Here is a 19,533-nt window from a genome sequence, read left to right on the forward strand (position 1 = left end):
ATAGCCCTTTTCTGCTGCTTTTTTCTATGTTTCTATGTTTATACGCAGATGACATTCTGCTCCTCATCCCCACAAACAACCAGTCAGATGTCACCAACAAAAATCAACCAATATTGAAAGAATCCAAAATTGGGCAACAAACAACAAGCTAAAATTAAACCAAACCAAAACCTTATTCTTCGACACAACCCAACAGACAGCACCAACAAGCATCACTCTCCAAACGGGCCACACCCTCAAGTCGATAAAACCTCCAAAATTCTAGGTTGTATTCTTGTCTTCACACTAATATTCGGAAAAAGTCCCTCTTCACCATAAGGCAATTAAGACTCATCAGGCTGTACTTTCATCAACATCACTTTGCTCTGATTGTACAGTCGATGATCCTAACACAGCTGGACTACTGTAACTCTGCCTACATGGGTATCAACAGCGCACTAACCCACAAAATGCAACTCATATAAAACACAGCTGTAAGACCAATTTTCAACCTGAAAAAATACGACTCAATATCAGCCTTCATCAGGCAAATACACTGGCTACCCATCCCATCACAAATAAAAATTTAAAACTTCATGCATCACACACCAAATAATTCACGGAAACTCAGCGGCTCCACTCATCCAACTTTTCTCAAAGCATGGTCTACCTCCCACAGAACCTCCCTTCAACAAAGAATCTCCAATACAAGCAAATCTTTCACTCCATACTCACCTTCCTTGGAGTGAAAACTTGTAATGACCTTGCTGAAATGACCAGAACAGAACCCAACCACACCACATTCCGGAAAAAACTGAAAACCAGCCTCTTTGATACTTAAACTTCTCAGATCTTCCCTTGCCCCATGTTTCCCCTTTTCTCTTTCCCTAGTCTCTTCACTCCCCTTTCTTCTCTTTCTAAGTCGCCTTGAGCCTGCTTAGGTATGTGCGACGCAGAAATAGAAGATTAGATTACCGTATTTTCACGCAAATAACACGCACCCGTATAAAACGCGCACACGTGTATAGCGCGCAGAAATCACGATGATAAGCACAAAAACTTTGGTATAACGCGCTCACGATTATACCGCGCATGCTGCCCGACTCTCCGTTCACCCCCCCTGACTTCCGTGCACTGCCCCGCCTCTCCGTGCGCTGTCCCGACTCTCCGTTCACCCCCCCCTGACTTCCATGCACTGCCCTGACTTTCCGTGCGCTGTCCCGACTCTCCGTTCACCCCCCCTGACTTCCGTGCACTGCCCTGACTTTCCGTGCGCTGTCCCGACTCTCCGTTCACCCCCCTGACTTCCGTGCACTGCCCCGCCTCTCCGTGCGCTGTCCCGACTCTCCGTTCACCCCCCCCCCCGCCGTCCGATACACCCCCCCCCCCCGGCAGGACCATTCGCACCCCCACCCCGAAGGACCGCCGACTCCCCGACAATATCGGGCCAGGAGGGAGCCCAAACCCTCCTGGCCACGGCGAGCCCCTACCCCCACCCCGCACTACATTACGGGCAGGAGGGATCCCAGGCCCTCCTGCCCTCGACGCAAACCCCCCTCCCGCCCAACGACTGCCCCCCCCAAGAACCTCCGACCGCTCCCCCAGCCGACCCGCGACCCCCCTGGCGACCCCCATGACCCCCCCCACCCCCCTTCCCCGTACCTTTGGTAGTTGGGCCAGAAGGGAGCCCAAACCCTCCTGGCCACGGCGACCCCCTAACCCCACCCCGCACTACATTACGGGCAGGAGGGATCCCAGGCCCTCCTGCCCTCGACGCAAACCCCCTCCCCCCCAACGACCGCCCCCCCCAAGAACCTCCGACCGCTCCCCCAGCCGACCCGCGACCCCCCTGGCGACCCCCACGACCCCCCCACCCCCCTTCCCCGTACCTTTGGAAGTTGGCCGGACAGACGGGAGCCAAACCCGCCTGTCCGGCAGGCAGCCAACGAAGGAATGAGGCCGGATTGGCCCATCCGTCCTAAAGCTCCGCCTACTGGTGGGGCCTAAGGCGCGTGGGCCAATCAGAATAGGCCCTGGAGCCTTAGGTCCCACCTGGGGGCGCGGCCTGAGGCACATGGGCCCAACCCGACCATGTGCCTCAGGCCGCGCCCCCAGGTGGGACCTAAGGCTCCAGGGCCTATTCTGATTGGCCCACGCGCCTTAGGCCCCACCAGTAGGCGGAGCTTTAGGACGGATGGGCCAATCCGGCCTCATTCCTTCGTTGGCTGCCTGCCGGACAGGCGGGTTTGGCTCCCGTCTGTCCGGCCAACTTCCAAAGGTACGGGGAAGGGGGGTGGGGGGGTCGTGGGGGTCGGCCAGGGGGGTCGCGGGTCGGCTGGGGGGGCGGTCGGAGGTTCTTGGGGGGGGACGGTCGTTGGGGGGGAGGGGGGTTTGCGTCGAGGGCAGGAGGGCCTGGGATCCCTCCTGCCCGTAATGTAGTGCGGGGTGGGGTTAGGGGGTCGCCGTGGCCAGGAGGGTTTGGGCTCCCTTCTGGCCCGATATTGTCGGGAAGTCGGCGGTCCTTCGGGGTGGGGGTGCGAGTGGTCCTGCCGGGGGGGGGGGGGGATGTATCGGACGTCGGGGAGTCGGCCGGGCAAGAGGGCTTGGGCTCCCTCTTGCTCCGATCGTGGATGCGGGTGCGGGTGGGAGCGCGTGCGAGTGGTCGTTCGGGGTGGGGGTGCGAGTGGTCCTGCTGGGGGGGTGAATCGGGCGTCGGGCGGGGTGGGAACTATGTTTGAAAACTTTCGTATACCGCGCTCACGCATATAACGCGCGAGGGGTATGCGCGGTAGGTAAAAACGCATATAACGCGCGCGTTATATGCGTGAAAATACGGTAGATCTTTCCACAGGAGTCTGATGAATAAGCCTGTAGAGCCAACTGGAAGCAGCCAGAGACAGTTTGCCGCTTTGTGGAGATTTGGGAATTGTTTCTGCAAATTATAACATTGAAATACAAGGAGGGTTTGCTTCTGCAAGGAAACTTTATAAGCCTTCCATTTGGATTATAGGTGAGGATTGTGCCTGGCCCTGAAGAATTTGGGCAAAAGCCTTTTTTTTTTTTTTACCAATTCTTTATTCATTTTATCATCTTACAACAAGTGCACAATATTACATCATTAAATATTTTGACACATCACCTGAATTTCTTACTAATGTCATCATATATACATAAATTAAACCCTCCCCACCCACCCTTCCCTTAAATATTTCATATAAGTATTATAAACTTATTAAATGATTAACCTTTAAAAAGAAATTTATACCATCCCCCCACCCCCCTATGTATAAATATACTATCAGTGAAAAATGATGTTTAATCATTACAATAATTTGCCAATGGCCCCCAGATCTTTTTAAAATTGTTATAATTCCCATTCTGCAAAGCAATTACTCTTTCCATTTTGTAAATGTTGCATAACGAATTCCACCAAAATGTATAACTAAGATTGTTGTAATCTTTCCAGTTACTGGTGATCTGTTGCATGGCAACTCCTGTCATTATCAATAAAAGTTTGTCATTACTTGATGATATTTGACTCTTTGTTCTCATTGACATAAACAGAATAGTATCATATGATAGAGCTACATGGTTTTCCAATAAACAATTTACTTGAGACCAAATTGATTTCCAAAAAGCAATGATAAAGGGACAGCAAAATATTAAATGATCTAAGGTCCCTGCTTCCAGATTACAGTGCCAGCATCCATTAGACTTAAAGCTATCCAACTTTTGTAAACGAACAGGGGTCCATAATGCTCTATGTCACAGTTCTTCAACCGCCGGTCTGCAGAAAATTCCTGCCGGTCCGCGCAGGACCAGCGAGATCAACGTCTTCAATTTCCTGCCGGTCCGCGTAGGACCGGCAAGATCGAGGAGCTATAGTTCGCGCAGGGCCGGAGACATAATGGGGAGCCTCAGACTGTGCTTTCTTCCCTCCCAGCAGCTCCCCTTACAAGCGCAGCGATTCAGGAAAGAAGCCTTGGAGCTTTTGTTGAGTTGGGCCGCCTCCGATGATGCAACTTCCGCTTTCCTCAGAGGCAGTGCGACCCAACAAAGGACCCGAGGCTGCCTTACTGAATCGCAGCGCTGGCAAGTAAGGAGAGTTGCTGGGAGGGGAGAAAGCTGCTACGCATGGTGAAAAAAAAAGGGACAGCTGTTACTGGACCTGGAGAGGGAGGAGAGATGCTGCTGGGAGGGGAGGAGGGAAAGGAGTCTGGGAAGCTGCTAGGTAAGTGGAAAAAGGGACAGCTGCTACTGGACCTGGAGAGGGAGAAGGAGAGATGCTGCTGGGAGGGAAGGAGGGAAAGGAGTCTGGGAAGCTGCTGGGCAAGGGGAAAAAGGGACAGCTGCTACTGGACCTGGAGAGGGAGAAGGAGAGATGATGCTGGGAGGGGAGGAGGGAAAGGAGTCTGGGAAGCTGCTGGGCAAGGGGGAAAAGGGACAGCTGCTACTGGACCTGGAGAGGGAGAAGGAGATGGGAAGGGGGTCAGCAGAGAAACTGAGAGGAACAAAGATGCTAGATCTGGTGTAGGAGAGATAACAATGAAGAGAGCAGTGAAGCTGGAATGAATCGTGTAAAAAGGAGAGAGGGGCATAGGCTGGATGGAAAGGGGAGGGGGGCATAGAAAGAAGACAAATACCATATGGAAGGGGGAGAGGTCAGACAGTAGATGGAAGGAGCAAATGCTGGATTGAAGAGAAAGAGAGGGCAGACGCTGGAAGGAAGAGAGTGAAAAGAAGATGAAAGCAGAAACCAGAGACAACAAAAGGTAGAAACAAATAATTTTATTTCTATTTTGTGATTAGAATATATCAGATTTGAAATATATATCCTGCTAGAGCTGGTGTTAGACATAACTGGGGACTGCAAAGTCCAGGCAGTGGCTTAGGGCTCTCTCTGACCAGGGGGGCAGTTGCTCTAGTTGCACTCCCCTAACCCTATTCCTGCTATGTGTGACTGCGGTATTCTGTTAGCATGATATTTCTGTGTAGCATTCTGTAATAATTTGGCTTATTCAGTTTTCTTGATAGTAGAGGGGATATATGTGAAGGGGAGGGGAGACAGGGGTTTTGTTGATCCCTGCTCTGTATTATTTGTATTTATAAAATGACAATTGTACAGAATATTGTTTCTTTTTATACTTTAATAAAATACATTCAGTATACAATCATAACTGAGGCTTGTGCGGATGGGATCAGATGGTTTGCGAGGACTGAGCTCGCGGAGACAGGGCAGAAACGGGGTTTTAAAATTTCAGTCCTAGTAGTTTGCCGGTCCACAAAATAATTTTTTTTTCCCGCCGGTCCATAGGTGTAAAAAGGTTGAAGAACACTGCTCTATGTAACAAAAAAAAAAAACAGAACAAGTTTGTCTCATAGATGCGGACACTGTACATCTCATTCTCCAAGACCAAATTCGTGGCCATTGAAATGCAGAAATTTGATGCTTAATCTCAATGCTCAAATGTCTCTAAGACCATTTTTTGTTTTTTTATTCATAAATCTAGATATCAATTTATACCACTGAGCGGCTTAGTGTCCCAAGAAATCCGCCTGAAAGCATAAGAACTCCAGACTATATTGATTATTGAGACTTTTCCATTCAGGGAACCCCTCCTGAATAGCCTGCTTCAGTTGCAACCATTTAAAACTTTGTGATTTATTAAGACCATATTTATGTTGCAACTGTGAAAAATCAAGCAGTTTACCATTTGAAGAAATAACATCATTTAAAGTCCGTATACCTGCAATAATCCAATGCTTCCAGACGATTTTAAATCCGCCAATTTGAATCTTGGAGTTTATCCATAACAATTGATTTGTTGATTTATTTATTGGGTTAGGAGTTAAATTACTAACATATCTCAATGTTTTCCATGTATCCATCAATATTCTGTTTTCTTTATATTTCCTAGGCATACTGAGAACATAAGATAAATTTAGAGGAAACAAGAGTCGCCATTCTAAATACAACCAATCCGGAGTATTTTCCATGAGCTCTGGGAGGACCAAATACATACCCTGGCGTAAAATATAGGCTTGATGATACCTATAAAGTTTGGAAAATTTACCCCACCCTCCGCAATTGGCTTTTGCAAAGATACTAAAGCAATTCTAGGCATTTTACCCAACCAAACAAATTTTGTAAGAATACCATTTAACTTTTTATAAAAGGACCCTTGAAAAAAAACTGGTATCATACTCATTTGATAGCAAGCCACAGGCAATATCATCATTTTAACAATTTGGACTCTCCCCCACCAAGAAAGATGTAACAGATTCCATTTCTCACACATTTCTGTTACATTTTTTAACAAAAAATTTTCATTCTCTTTCATTGTGTCTTCCAGTGTATTTTTTATCCTAATACCTAAGTATTTTAAACCATCATCCTTCCAAACAAATGAGAAAGAATCAAATAGTCCTTTAGTACAGTGTTCTTCAACCTTTTTAGACTCGTGGACCGGCAGAAATAAAAGAATTATTTTGTGGACCGGCAAAATAATAGGACTAAAATTTAAAAACCCCGTTTACGCTCCATTTCCGCGAGCTCGGTCCCCGCAAACCATCTGATCCCATCAGCACAAGCCGCAATTATGATTTTATATTGAACGTATTTTATTAAAGTATAAAAAGAAACAATATTCTGAACAATTGTGATTTTATAAATACAAATATACAGAGCACGGACCAACAAAACCCCTGTCTCCCCTCCCCTTCACATATATCCCCTCTACTATCAAGAAAACTGAACAAGCCAAATTCATAGAAATATGCTAACAGAATACTGCAGTCCCCAGTTATGTCTCTAGCAGGATATATATTTCAAATCTGATATATTCTAATCACAAAATAGAAATAAAATTATTTGTTTCTACCTTTTGTTGTCTGCTTTCATCTTCTTTTCACTCTCTTCCTTCCAGCGTCTGCCCTCTCTGTCTCTTCAATCCAGCATCTGCCCCTTCCATCTACTGTCTGACCTCTCCCCCTTCCATATGGTATTTATCTTCTTTCTATGCCCCTCTCCCCTTTCCATCCAGCCTATGCCCCTCTCTCCTTTTTACACGATTCACTCCAGCTTCACTGCTCTCTTCATTTTTATCTCTCCTACACCAGATCTAGCATCTTTGTCCCTCTCAATTTCTCTGCTGACCCCCCCTTCCCATCTCATTGCTATCTCTCCCCTTCCCTTCCTCTAATCTCCCTCCTTCCTTTTTTCTTCTTCCTTCCCTCCTCCCCCTGTCCAGCAGTAACTCTCTTCCTTTTCCTTTCCCTCCTCCCCTCCCAGCAGCATCTCTCCTTCTCCCTCCCTCCAGGTCCAGTAGCAGCTGTCCCTTTCCCCCCCTTGCCCAGCAGCTTCCCAGACTCCTTTCCCTCCTCCCCTCCCAGCAGCATCTCTCCTTCTCCCTCTCCAGGTCTAGTAGCAGCTGTCCCTTTTTCCCCCTTACCCAGCAGCTTCCCAGACTCCTTTCCCTTCCCCCTCCCAGCAGCATCTCTCCTTCTCCCTCTCTAGGTCCAGTAGCAGCTGTCCCTTTTTTTTTTTTTCACCATGCCAGCAGCTTTCTCCCCTCCCAGCAACTCTCCTTACTTGCCAGCGCTGCGATTCAGTAAGGCAGCCTCAGGTCCTTTGTTGGGTCGCACCGCCTCTGAGGAAAGCGGAAGTTGCATCATCAGAGGCAACCCAACTCACCAAAAGCTCCAAGGCTTCCTTCCTGAATCGCTGCACTTGTAAGGAGAGCCGCTGGGAGGGAAGAAAGCACAGTCGGAGGCTCCCCATTATATCTCCGGCCCTGCGCTCCTCGATCTTGCCGGTCCTGCGCGGACCGGCAGGAAATTGAAGAAGTTAATCTCGCCGGTCCTGCGCGGACCATCAGGAATTTTCTGCGGACCGGCACTGGTCCGCGGACCGGCGGTTGAAGAACTGTGCTTTAGTACACTGCACATTAAGTGGAAGAATTTCTGATTTACTCCAATTTATTTTGTAACCTGAAAATTTTCCAAATGTATCTATCGACTCAAGCAAGCATGGAATGGTAGTTTCTGGATTTCTCAAATAAAGCAGTATATCATCTGCATATGCAGAGACTTTATATTTCCAATCTGTACGAAGAATACCCTGTATTCCCTTTGCTTATTGAATGGCTAATAACAAGGGTTCTAATACAATATCAAAAAGCAAAGGAGATAATGGACAGCCTTGTCTAACTCCCCTCTGCAAATTAAAACGCTCTGATAAATTATTATTAATCTACAATCTTGCAGAAGGGGAGCTATACAACGTCTGAATCATTTGTATAAATCCCGAACCTATACCAAACCAATCTAATGCTTGATACATGAAAGTCCACTCAACCCTATCAAAAGCTTTCTCCGCGTCCAAAGAGACAGAGAAAGCCGGATCTTTTATGGCTTTTGTTAAATTTAATATATGAAAAGCCAATCTGGTATTATTAGAAGAATGTCTTTTAGCAACAAATCCTGTTTGGTACATATCAATAATAAAAGGAAACTTTATAAGTCCTCCATTTGGATTATAGGTGAGGATTGCGCCTGGCCCTGAAGAAAGCCTTAAATAAAACAGTATCCCAAAGAACTGTTGGAGATAAGGGAAAAGGGGGGGGAAGGGTTGTGACTGTTTGGAAAAGGTTTAGCGAACATTTATTTCATTGTTCAGAACCGCTGTTCTCTGGGCACCCATCTGGGACCCATCCCAGGTTTATGGTTTTGTGCTTTTTTATTTAAAGGTTGTTTTGGACTGAGACCAGAGACATTTTTGCTTCTGCTGTGCGATTATTATCCTGCTAATGAAATATGCTCCTCTGGTGCTGGTTCCTGCTGTTTGCTGTTCTGCTACCTACTCAACTGGTGCACCATCTTAGGTGTTACAATATACTCTGTGAAATGCACATGCATGCACCATCAAGATATAGTATGTACTCTTTGCAAAGAGTGTGCACTCATGTCACAGTAATGGCACACATGTCAAGATTTTATTTGATAATCTGAATTTATTTCCTGGTGTATAACTACAATATCCCTAAAATGTTTTGTTTACAGTAAAAAAATCCCAACATTTCAGATTTTTTCCCTATCACTTCAGACTCAAAACAAATGCACATCCCTATTCATTTCTAAGCTAAAATATTTTTCAAACTTAAATAGTCAAATAAGGCATGGGAGAATATCCCCTCAGCTTTCTACCAGCACTAACCTGATGGACACAGATGTTGCATCTGTCACAGAATACCATATCATTCCCTTCCTCACTGTCAGGTGAACGACATACATCACAGATCACATCTTCATCATACTCTATACCTAGCCCTTCTTCAGTCTCTATAGCATGGTTCATATTCTCGTAGCACTTCCGCTCCAACACCTCAATGGTCTTCTCCATCATACTTTCATCCACTGCCCCACATCCTACAAGAAAAGAGGGGAAGATGCAAGATAGAGGAATGCAAGTCAACAAAGGCCAATGGACCAAACAATAGCAGCTAGTAAAGATAGAAATTCAGACATTTTAAGAAATACTGTAATTCATCATTACTGGAAACTGGATATTCTTCTGTGGCAGCAAAGAATGTACTAGTAACAACTAGCAAAGGAGCAAATTTAAAACTTCAACAGACTGCCATAAATATTCACAAAAAACTGCAGTCATTCTTCGGAGCAAAATTAAACAAACAAAAAAAAATGGTGAACTTTGAGGTCTTTAGTCTGCTTGAAACAAAAAGCATCATTCTTTTGAAATACAACGCACACAGGTTTGCTCACTTTTATTTGAACATGGCCTTCAGGAATTTTAAAAAAAAAAAGAGATTTGCACATTTTCTTTGTCTGCCCCTCTCTTTTTTTTTTAATAATTCTTTATTCATTTTTAAAAACTTACATCAAGTGTACAATTAATAAAACATTTAAGATTAAATACATCACTTGAATTTTCTTAATATATTCAGATACATAAAATTATTCTCTTCCCACCCACCCATTCCATTCATATTTAAACAAAAATATATAAATATAAATACTCTTATTTATATGTTCAAACCTTCCGTATAATTTAGACAACCCACCCTCCCCCTCTCTAAAAATGCACAGTGAAGAATATGACTAAAGTGTAAACCCATCACAATCTTGGATAAGAACTTAGGGGTCCTTTTACTAAGGCGCACTAACTGTTTTAGCGTGTGCTAAATATTACCATGCGTTAAACGCTAATGTGTCCATTATATCCTATGGACGTGTTAGCGCTTGCTAAAACGGCTAGTGCGCCTAGTAAAAGAACCCCTTAGGGTGGTACAGTGCACGCATTCTTTCGCGATGAAAGTCACTTGAAAGTCAATAAGCTATTGATTGTGAGCCATACATAATAGTAGATGGTCTGCATGGGAACAGGGATCCCCCCTAGGTCAAGGGGACTCCCACGGGGACCCCTCCTGGGCCCACGGGACTCCCACAGGGATGGAACTGGGATTCCTATCCCGACTCAAGGCCTACCTTATTTCCGGTCTGGTGCTGCGCTGAGCTCCGAGTCCTGACGAATCAGCAGCATGTCATGTAGGCATAGAGCTCATCATATAAGCAGTAAGCTCAGCACAGGCACATATTGGTTCAGCTGCAGCACAACGGGTCAATCACAAACAACCTCAAGAGTTCTAAGGTCATTTATGATTGGCCCATTGTGCTGCAGCTGAACCAACGTGTGCCTGTGCTGAGCTTACTGCCTAAGTGATGAGCTCCAGAATGATGAAGGAGAGCCAGCGGCTGAGTTGCTGCTTCTGGGGAGCTGCACAGCTTCACTTTTCATTGCCTTTATGCAACCGCCCAAGTAAGGAGCAGGATGGCTTTCTGGCTCCCAGCTGCGTTCTGCCCTGCCCCCACCTGAGCTAGCCAAAGTTGCACAGAGTAAGTGTGGGCACTGGGTCTAGAGAAGGGAAGGACCTCGGGGGGGGGGGGCAGGCACCACCCCCTCCACGGCTCCCCACTGCCGTGGTGAAGGTGGCTGCAGCTATTGGGCAATGGGGTGGCTGGTTAGGAGAGGGCCTACTCCCCCTGCCAAACCACTTGGCAGGATCTGGCTGGTGCTGCTGAGGTCAGGTTAGTGGGGGTGGGTGAGGGGGAAAGGCTTGGTGAGTGCTGGGATTTGGCATGCATGTGACAGGTGGGGAAGGAAAGAGAGGCGAGTCAATTTGGCCCACAGGTTAGGCTTGGGATTGTGGGGGACAGCTAGGGGGAAGGGAGAGGGAAGTGACAGGCAGGCCAGGGTGAGGAAAAGAAAGAGTGAGAGCTAGCATGAAGGGAGAGAGTGAGGTAATAGGGAAAGGGGGGGCACATGATAGAGACAAGTAAGCAGGCAGTGCTAATATGAGAACTAGCAAAAGGGACAGGTGACGACCATCATGAGGGGTAGGGAGAATGAGGCAATGGTGACATGGAGCATGGGATGAAAGGTGGCTAGAGAATAAGGTGGCAGACAGGCCAGCCAAGGTGATAGCCTTCCACCTTGGGCAGAAAGAGAGAGGTAGGGAGAGTGAAGTGGCAGGCTGGATCTGGTGAAGGGGAAGGGAGAGAATCTGGTAGGCATAAGGGGTACAGAGGTGATGGTGTCAGGTAGGGAGAGTGATGTGATGCTGACAACGAAGCAAGTGGGCCAGTGTGAGGGGTAGGGAGGTTGTGTTCTGTATGTATGAAAAGGACTGTTTTATTTTAGCGTCGACTGTGAAGGATCGATCTGTATTAATCTAGCTTCAGTTTAACAATGGGTATATTAAACTTGCAGTGTTTATGTATCCTTGCTTTGTGACTCATGGATTACTAAAAATATTTTTTTATAGAGAGGGGGGGTATTAAAAAAAGGAGGGGGTGTAAAAAAAGATTGCATTTTATTGTTGGGTTTAAATAAACAGACTTAAAAAAAAGAAAAAAAAAAAAAATCAAAACTTTCTGAAGTAATTGCTGCTTTTTATGGGGATAGGTAACTTTTACTGGGGATGGGCGGGGAATTCCTCACGGGGATTTCTGTCCCTGAGCAACTCTATTCTAGGGTAGATATTTTTTAAATAAATAAAACCATGAATATTTGGATGAAAGTCTGTTTACAGTTGAACATGGCAAAAAAAAAAAAACAACAAATCAAGGAGTACTACTAGACTCTTCTTTCTTCAAGACTTCATCTTCAGAAATTGCCCAGAACATATTCTGAAATATTAAGTTTCAATTTGCTGACTTTGAGTTTACCTCATTCATTGTATTTATGTTTATATTTGGTCTTTTTACTACTATTATGCTGTTAACATAATTGTAAGTTTTATGTTGAATTTATTCATTCAATTTTCTATACCTTACTCCCAGGGGAGCTCAAAATGGTTTATGTTTATTAAAAATTTTAACCGCACTTCGATTTGCCAACAACACGGTGTAAAAACATAAGTATACAAGGCTTGTGCAGATGATGATAGAACTTGCAGTAATAGGGCCGTGACGGGGATGGAGATAGATCCCACGGGGACAAATTTGTCCCTATGTCATTCTCTAACTCTAAGTTCCAAGCGGTTATTGACCACTTCCTCTGAGAAGGGGGCCAGTGTCCCTGAGAGACAAGCAATCTGAATTCCAGGCTTGTTTGAGGCAGAAGTTCTCCCTGTAAGCTGTCTGCAGCTTCATCACAAGCAGCTCCTATCACACAGTATTTCACAGTGAGTAACAGGCTGACGGCCTTTAAAACAAAAATCGGGGGATCTGTCATTGGTGCATCGGCGCTTAACAGCGTGTCTAGGGTGAAGATGCCGAGATGATGCTGAAGCGTTCCTGGAGAGGGAAGCGTGTTTATGCTCCTTAGTCTCTGAGGTTCCCACAATGCAAGCAGCACCGATGACGTAGATGCCCTTGGTACAGGAGTTATCAGATGCTGAGGATGACATTGGAAATTCCCACCATTTCTAATGTAGAAACAAACAACCTGAAGTTTTTCTAAATGTAATTTTATGGCTTTTAGTGATATTTTCTGCAATTTTAAACAGAGTGGGCAAGAAAAATTACAGTGATCAGGACCTAGGCACTGAACGTAACAGCTATACAAATCAGTATGAGAAATAGCCCTGTGACACTACACTGAGAACACTGCTTACTTAAATCCTCTAGAAACCTTGAACATCAGAGGAAAAATCGCAGAGACAAGGTCAGAAGACTGACTGGATTGAGAAGGTCAAGTAAACCAATAAAGTCTTGATGATCGTAGCCTGACGACATACTTAGAGGGCCAAGAATAAAAAAGACTTTATAAAATATGGACCCTCCCCCCAAAAAAAAAACCAACCCAAGGTAATGAGAAGATGCAAAGTATTAATAAAGAACATATGCACATAAAGTATGTAGAAAAAACTACTCCTAAAATAGATGTAAATAGTACATGCACTGAGAGAAACGGCTTATCAGCTTCACGGAAAACTAAGAACTGATAAGAGGGCAGTGGGTGGGAAGGCACTCAAGTTTTAAATTCACACTGCACTTGTGAACTGTCCATACCATGTTCAGTGGACAACATCACCCACAAGTAAGAATATGCTACTTGCTTGTCCTGGGATAAAACAAAAGTTTTAAGGAAAGTTAACTACAGCGACAGCTATAAACAAAAGAAATATCAATGTTTGGGGGGGAAAAAAATCCCAAACTAGTTACATGGCAGCTCCTTTCAATGCTCAAAAAAATCTTTTGCTTATCTGAGCTCTGTTAGCACATTGAATATCATCCACTTGGGAGACTGATATATCCAGCCTGTCGGAGAAATTTCAGTGGCATGTCAAAAAGTGCGTCAGACATTGGCATGCCAACAATCGCGTGCCGACATCTGCGCACAGGACAAATGCGCGCCGCCGGTTCTGCCACTTTCATGCCTTACTGTTGGTGTTCTGAGGGGAGGTGTGGGGGGAACCCCCCCCACTACACTTATAACTGCTCGTGCTCCTGCTGGGGGTGTGGGGTGTGGGGGGAAACCCCCCACTACACTGAAAACTCCTGAACAGTGAGAGAAGCGCGACCAGTTCTAATTGTACTGGGGGGAATCCCCCCCTAAAAAAACGCTAATGGTAAAGCATGAAAGCAGTGGAACCGGCAGCGCACATTTGTCCTGTGCACAGATGTCGGCGCACCAATGTCCTATGTGCTTTTGTCAGTGTACCAAAATTTCACAAAACTTACTCAAGTCAGCTCAGCATAGAAACAACCGATACATATTTGTCTGTGCAAACAGATCAAATTTTCTTACCCATTTCTGCAAGCTCATCATTGAGTTCTTGTAACCAAAATATATCCATATCATCTAAGTCATACCGACATGTGTTCTCTGCCATTTCCAAAATGTTGATATAGCCATATTCTGCAGGCTCTGGACTGGAGCAATGAATGTATTTTCTGGGTCGAGAATACAATACTTCCTTCACTTTTTCAGCAATCACCCTAAACACATATAAGAAGAGCTTAAATAAAAAGGTAACCAGAATACTGCTACCATAATTTTATAGGCATGTATTATTTTCAATCTCACTTTGGCATGGGACATTTCAAGCAGTTTTTAATACATTTTAAAATATGGTTATTTGACTTAATATATCACTTTTTCAGAGAACATAACAGGATGGTTTACAAATTAAAAATCAATAGAATGAAAAAAATGTCAACACACAAACTAGTTTTAAATTCAATTTTCTAGACAGAAAGAACAAAATTTTGTACTCTCAAAGGGACGATTAGATACTTACCATGATAACCTTCTTTCTGGAATAAGGGTATATGAGCCTGACATTAGGTGATATTCCCATACTTGCGAGTTGATTGCAGAAGAATGAAATTTTTCTCACATACTTCAGCTCTGCCTCCTTCTCCAGTGCTGTAGAGTCCCTTCAGTTTGTACCAAAGCAATCAAACACCACTAAAACAGAGTAAGAAGAAGGAAGTGGGGGGGAGGAAGAGTCTCCCCGCTAAAACAACTTAGGTGGTATGACAGGCATGTGCCATGAAAGAGGCCACTGAGGCCGCTTTAAACCTCAAGGCTTAAACAGAAGTTTAAGGACTACATTCATCCTGTGGTCCGCCGCATTCTTCAAGACTACACACCCACACCCCCTCACTAGGGAGAGAAGTATGTTTGGTAACCTGAGCTACCAGTAAGTCCACCTTAGCCTGAACAAATATAGCTGCTGAAAATTCAGAAGCCATGGAATACAGTCTGGTTATCATCTGAAGTCCTCTGAAGACTTATAGTCTCCTGACCTCCAGTCTCTGTGCAAGACCCCAAATCCCCCAGGAGGAAGTCTTCGCTCTGGGACAGTAAAGGCATTGAATTAGACTTCCAGTCCTCCAGTCTTTTATCTGACTGGTCCTCTGGTTTCTGCTCAGGAATCTCTGCTGGAGAGAGCACACTTGGGAGAGGACAGTTCCCCTTGCAGGGCACACCATTGTTCCCTCACCAGTTACAGGAGAACCCTGACAATTTAAGGAAAGATTAAATTCTTACCTTTGAAATTTTTCTAGTAGACAAACACTCCCTCCATTCCTGAATCTGTAGAATGTTAATGGAGCTCCTTACAAAAATTCTTGAGAAAAGATGACTTTCTTTTGCTCCACCTCCCATCCTTCTGGGCTTTCCTCCAATCCCTAAGTTTGTATCAAAGCAGATGGTCAGCCCTGGAAAGGAAACAGAAGAGGGAGGGGTATGGGGGACACTCCAAAAAAAATGCTATTCTGCTCACATTAAATATATAACAGATAAACAAAACTGAACCATTGGCAATACATAACAAGGAGAAAAGCAAACAAGTCACCAACTTGAGTGTCACCTGCACTAAGTGTGTGGGAGATTTTATAGATACCCACTAGCTTTTTATTTACTTATTTATTTATATTTTAACCTGACAATCGCATTTTCCATTCTTGTCAAGGCTGGACAAAGGAAAGAAACAAGATGTCTGGATTCTCCCAGCACCTTTGAGGCAGTAAGCAGGCAAATGAACATCTGTCTGGGCAGGCTTCAGGAACAGAATATCTGTCTACAAGAAAGAAGATTACCAAGGTAAGAACCTAATCTTTCCTTCTAGTGCGACAGACACTCCATTCTTGAATCTGTAGGACATATCAAAGCAGTCCCCCGAGTTTAAAGTGGGTCAGGTGAACCTGCTGTTAGAACTGAGGATCTGAACGTTCTCTGGCAATGAATTCCAGAGTTCAAATTACACATTGAATGAAGAAATATTGTCTCTGGCTTGTTTTAAATCTACTACTTAGTAGCTTCATTGTATCCCCCTAGTCCTAGTATTTTTGGAAACAGTAAACAAGTGATTTACATCTACCTTTTACACTCCACTCAGTATTTTATAGACTTCTATTATATCTCCCCCTGAGCTGTCTCTTCTCCAGGCTGAAGAGCCCTAACCGCTTTAGCCTTTCTTCATAGGGAAGTTGTCCCATCTCTTTTATTACTTTTTGTCATCTTTCTCTGTACATTTTCTAGTTCTGCTGTATATCTTTAAGATACAGCATCAAGAATTGCTCACAGTTTTCTGTAAAACTTTTGGTTTATGATAGATATGATTGATGACAGTTTGTTTATTCCATTATTTGGATGTTTAAATGTAATTTTTTAAAATCTTTTAAAACCCCCCCCACAACATTATCCTATAAAATAAAACCCTAAGCGCGCATGTGCACTTAGGGTTTCGTGATCCCTGCGGCCGTGTTTTCTGATCCGTGGCCAGATTCTATTTTAGAACCCGGCCACAGGGAACACTCTGGCCACTCCCCTCCTCCCGCCCTCCCTCACCAACCGCTGCTGCTGGAGAAAGCGCAGGCAAGCTCTCTCCCAGCGGCGCAGAGCCGCATCGTCACCACCCGATTGCCGGCCACGGTGGCCGCCGCTGCTGTGAAACTGGCCAGTACCGCTGCCGACGCCGCTCTTCAAAGGAGCTTGGTGAGGTTAGCGGCCGGCTGTAGCAAACTTTGCAGGCCGCTCAGCACCTCGGTAGCACGTTTCCTCTGACGTACGCGATCGCATCAGAGGGAACTTGCTACTGAAGGGCATAGAGGCCTGCGAGTTCGCTACAGCCAGCTGCTATCCTCACCAGGCTGCAAACGAACATGCTGTACAGGGGGAGCAGGTAAGGGGTGCTGATGGGCCAGGGAGCAGGGAAGAGGGATAGGGGGAGCATGGAAGAGGTGCTGATGGGCCGTGGAGCAGGGAAGAGGGACAGGGGGAGCATGGAAGAGGTGCTGGACTGGGGGAACAGGAAAGAGGGACAGGGGGAGCATGGAAGAGGTGCTGATGGACCGGGGGGGGGGCAGGGAAGAGGGACAGGGGGAGCACGGAAGAGGTGCTGATGGACAGGGGAGCAGGGAAGAGGGACATGGGGAGCACAAAAGAGGTGCTGATGGACCGGGGAGCAGGGAAGAGGGACATGGGGAGCACGGAAGAGGTGCTGATGGACAGGGGAGCAGGGAAGAGGGACATGGGGAGCACAAAAGAGGTGCTGATGGACCGGGGAGCAGGGAAGAGGGACATGGGGAGCACGGAAGAGGTGCTGATGGACCGGGGAGCAGGGAAGCAGGGAAGGGATGCTGCAGGGCACGGGGGAGATAAAAGGAAGGGAGAAGGGCTACTGCTGGACAGGGGGAGCTGGCAAGGGGTGGTGGTGGACAGCGGAGGAAAAAGAGACAGAAAGAAAGAAAGAAATACAGAAAGCAGCCAAAGAGAGAGAGAGAGAGAGAGAGAGAGAGAGAAAGACAGACACACACATCTATTCTAGCACCCGTTAATGTAACGGGCTTAAAAACTAGTGTGAAATATGTCAGAACCATATTGAGAATCTATTCAATACTATACCGGAGAGAAGGTTGCAGGACTATATCTGGACTGGCTGGGACTTGAACACCCTTCTCCCATTCTTGCTTCCATGTGTCCACAAAAAGATAATAGTCATCAAGATTAATGTGCTGAGAATCTGGAATTTTCATGGCACTTATTAGGTCTTTCCGGAATACCTACAGAGAGAACACAAGCTATATGAGAAGCTGTCTTAATACAATGCAAATGCAGCTCTTCCTTTAAAAGAGTATTTTAAATTTATACTTCAACAGTTAAGCAGAAGTGTTCATGTTTATGGTAATGAAATTAATCTCTGAGAAATGGTATGGTGAGCACCATCACATCAATTTCTCTCCCAATGGGGGCTTAATAATAATACATATCCTCAAGAAAGCAACTGTAAATGTTAAGTTGAAAAGACAAATTCAATTATTAAGAGACTGCATATGCTTATGTGATCCATAAGTTATTAATCATATGACTGAGCTATTTTAAGACTGTATAGAAATTTTTAAAAAATAAATAATGATGTACTTAACACATCCACCCAGATCTTTTCAATAAATAAATAAAATGAGATACTTTATCCTAAATATTCTCTAAGACAATAGCTTAGCAATCTTACATGTGGACTAAACACACAAATTCTGATTTTGTCAAAATTTTGACATTTCACACTGCAGTTCATCCAAACAGCAAGGGAGTGTTTTAGTAATTTTCAAACAGGAAGAAATGTCCATGTCTAAAAAGGAGATTCAGTCACATCCAAATTACAAAAAAGGTGCTCCGATTGAGCAGCTGACCACTGGAGGGATTAAGACATGACCCCTCCTTAATCACTCTGTGGCTGCTGTCCCCCTTCTTTCCCCCTGAAAAAGGAACTGGAAAGGAAAACCAGAGCTTTATATCAATTCCAGGTATTATGATCAGTGCTGAGTACTGCCCAGTGACATAAGGAAGAAGAGTTGAAAAATGTAGATGATGCCTTTTGCAATACTTGCTGGTTTGGGGAAAGAACCCACTTGTCAAGACCCATGTCTCTCAATACTGGAAAGAAGATTAAGGTAAGAACCTAATCTTTCTTACATGCACTGCCTCCTTGGTATGTAAAGCTATTTCATGCCTAATCATTGTGGATATCCTGAAAACCTGATAGGGCTAGGTGCACCTGAAGGACTGGGTTGAGAAGCACTGCACATGGCTTCTCCCATGACCTACTTGCTGCTTTGTTTAAAACAGTGTTTCTCAAGTCAGTCCTGGAGTACCCCCTTTGCCAGTCAGGTTTTCAGGATATCCGCAATGAATATGCATGAAAAAATTTGCATATAATGGAGGCAGTATATGCAAATCAATTTTATGCATATTAATTGCGGATGAAAAGGACATGCAAATCCATGTGTAAATGGAAACTTTTGAGACTGTCTTCCCCCTCCCCCCCATCAGCTAAGTTTGGTTAACACAAAAAGATAATCCAAAAGGCGAAAATCATTTGTCCCCTCGACATAACAGAGGAACTCCCCTCACCTCTAAGATCGGCAAAACGTGTCATTTTTCTACCTGCATGAGGCACAGAATGCAAGAAAACAAGACTTTTTAATTTACATGGAATGCAGAGACGACCTTGGCTAGAAAGGAAGGCAAAGTGTATAGAGATACGCCCTCCTCCGTAAATCTGAAGAATGGCTCTCTGCATGACA

General features: G+C 45.0%; 1 protein-coding gene across 14 annotated transcripts in view; it reads right to left on the minus strand.

Moving 5' to 3' along the window:
* The window catches only part of JADE3 (jade family PHD finger 3), a 165,213-nt gene that overhangs the window by 101,603 nt on the left and 44,077 nt on the right, over positions 1-19,533 (minus strand). For all 14 annotated transcript variants that reach the window (XM_033948314.1, XM_033948312.1, XM_033948311.1 and 11 more), the window contains 3 exons: positions 17,855-18,012; positions 14,249-14,439; positions 9,194-9,405 (listed from right to left, as the gene is read on the minus strand). In XM_033948314.1, coding sequence (XP_033804205.1) covers positions 9,194-9,405; positions 14,249-14,439; positions 17,855-18,012 — 561 coding nt within the window. The remainder of the gene's footprint in view (positions 1-9,193; positions 9,406-14,248; positions 14,440-17,854; positions 18,013-19,533) is intronic.

Source organism: Geotrypetes seraphini, chromosome 6, assembly GCF_902459505.1.
Source record: "Geotrypetes seraphini chromosome 6, aGeoSer1.1, whole genome shotgun sequence".
NCBI lineage: Eukaryota > Metazoa > Chordata > Amphibia > Gymnophiona > Dermophiidae > Geotrypetes > Geotrypetes seraphini.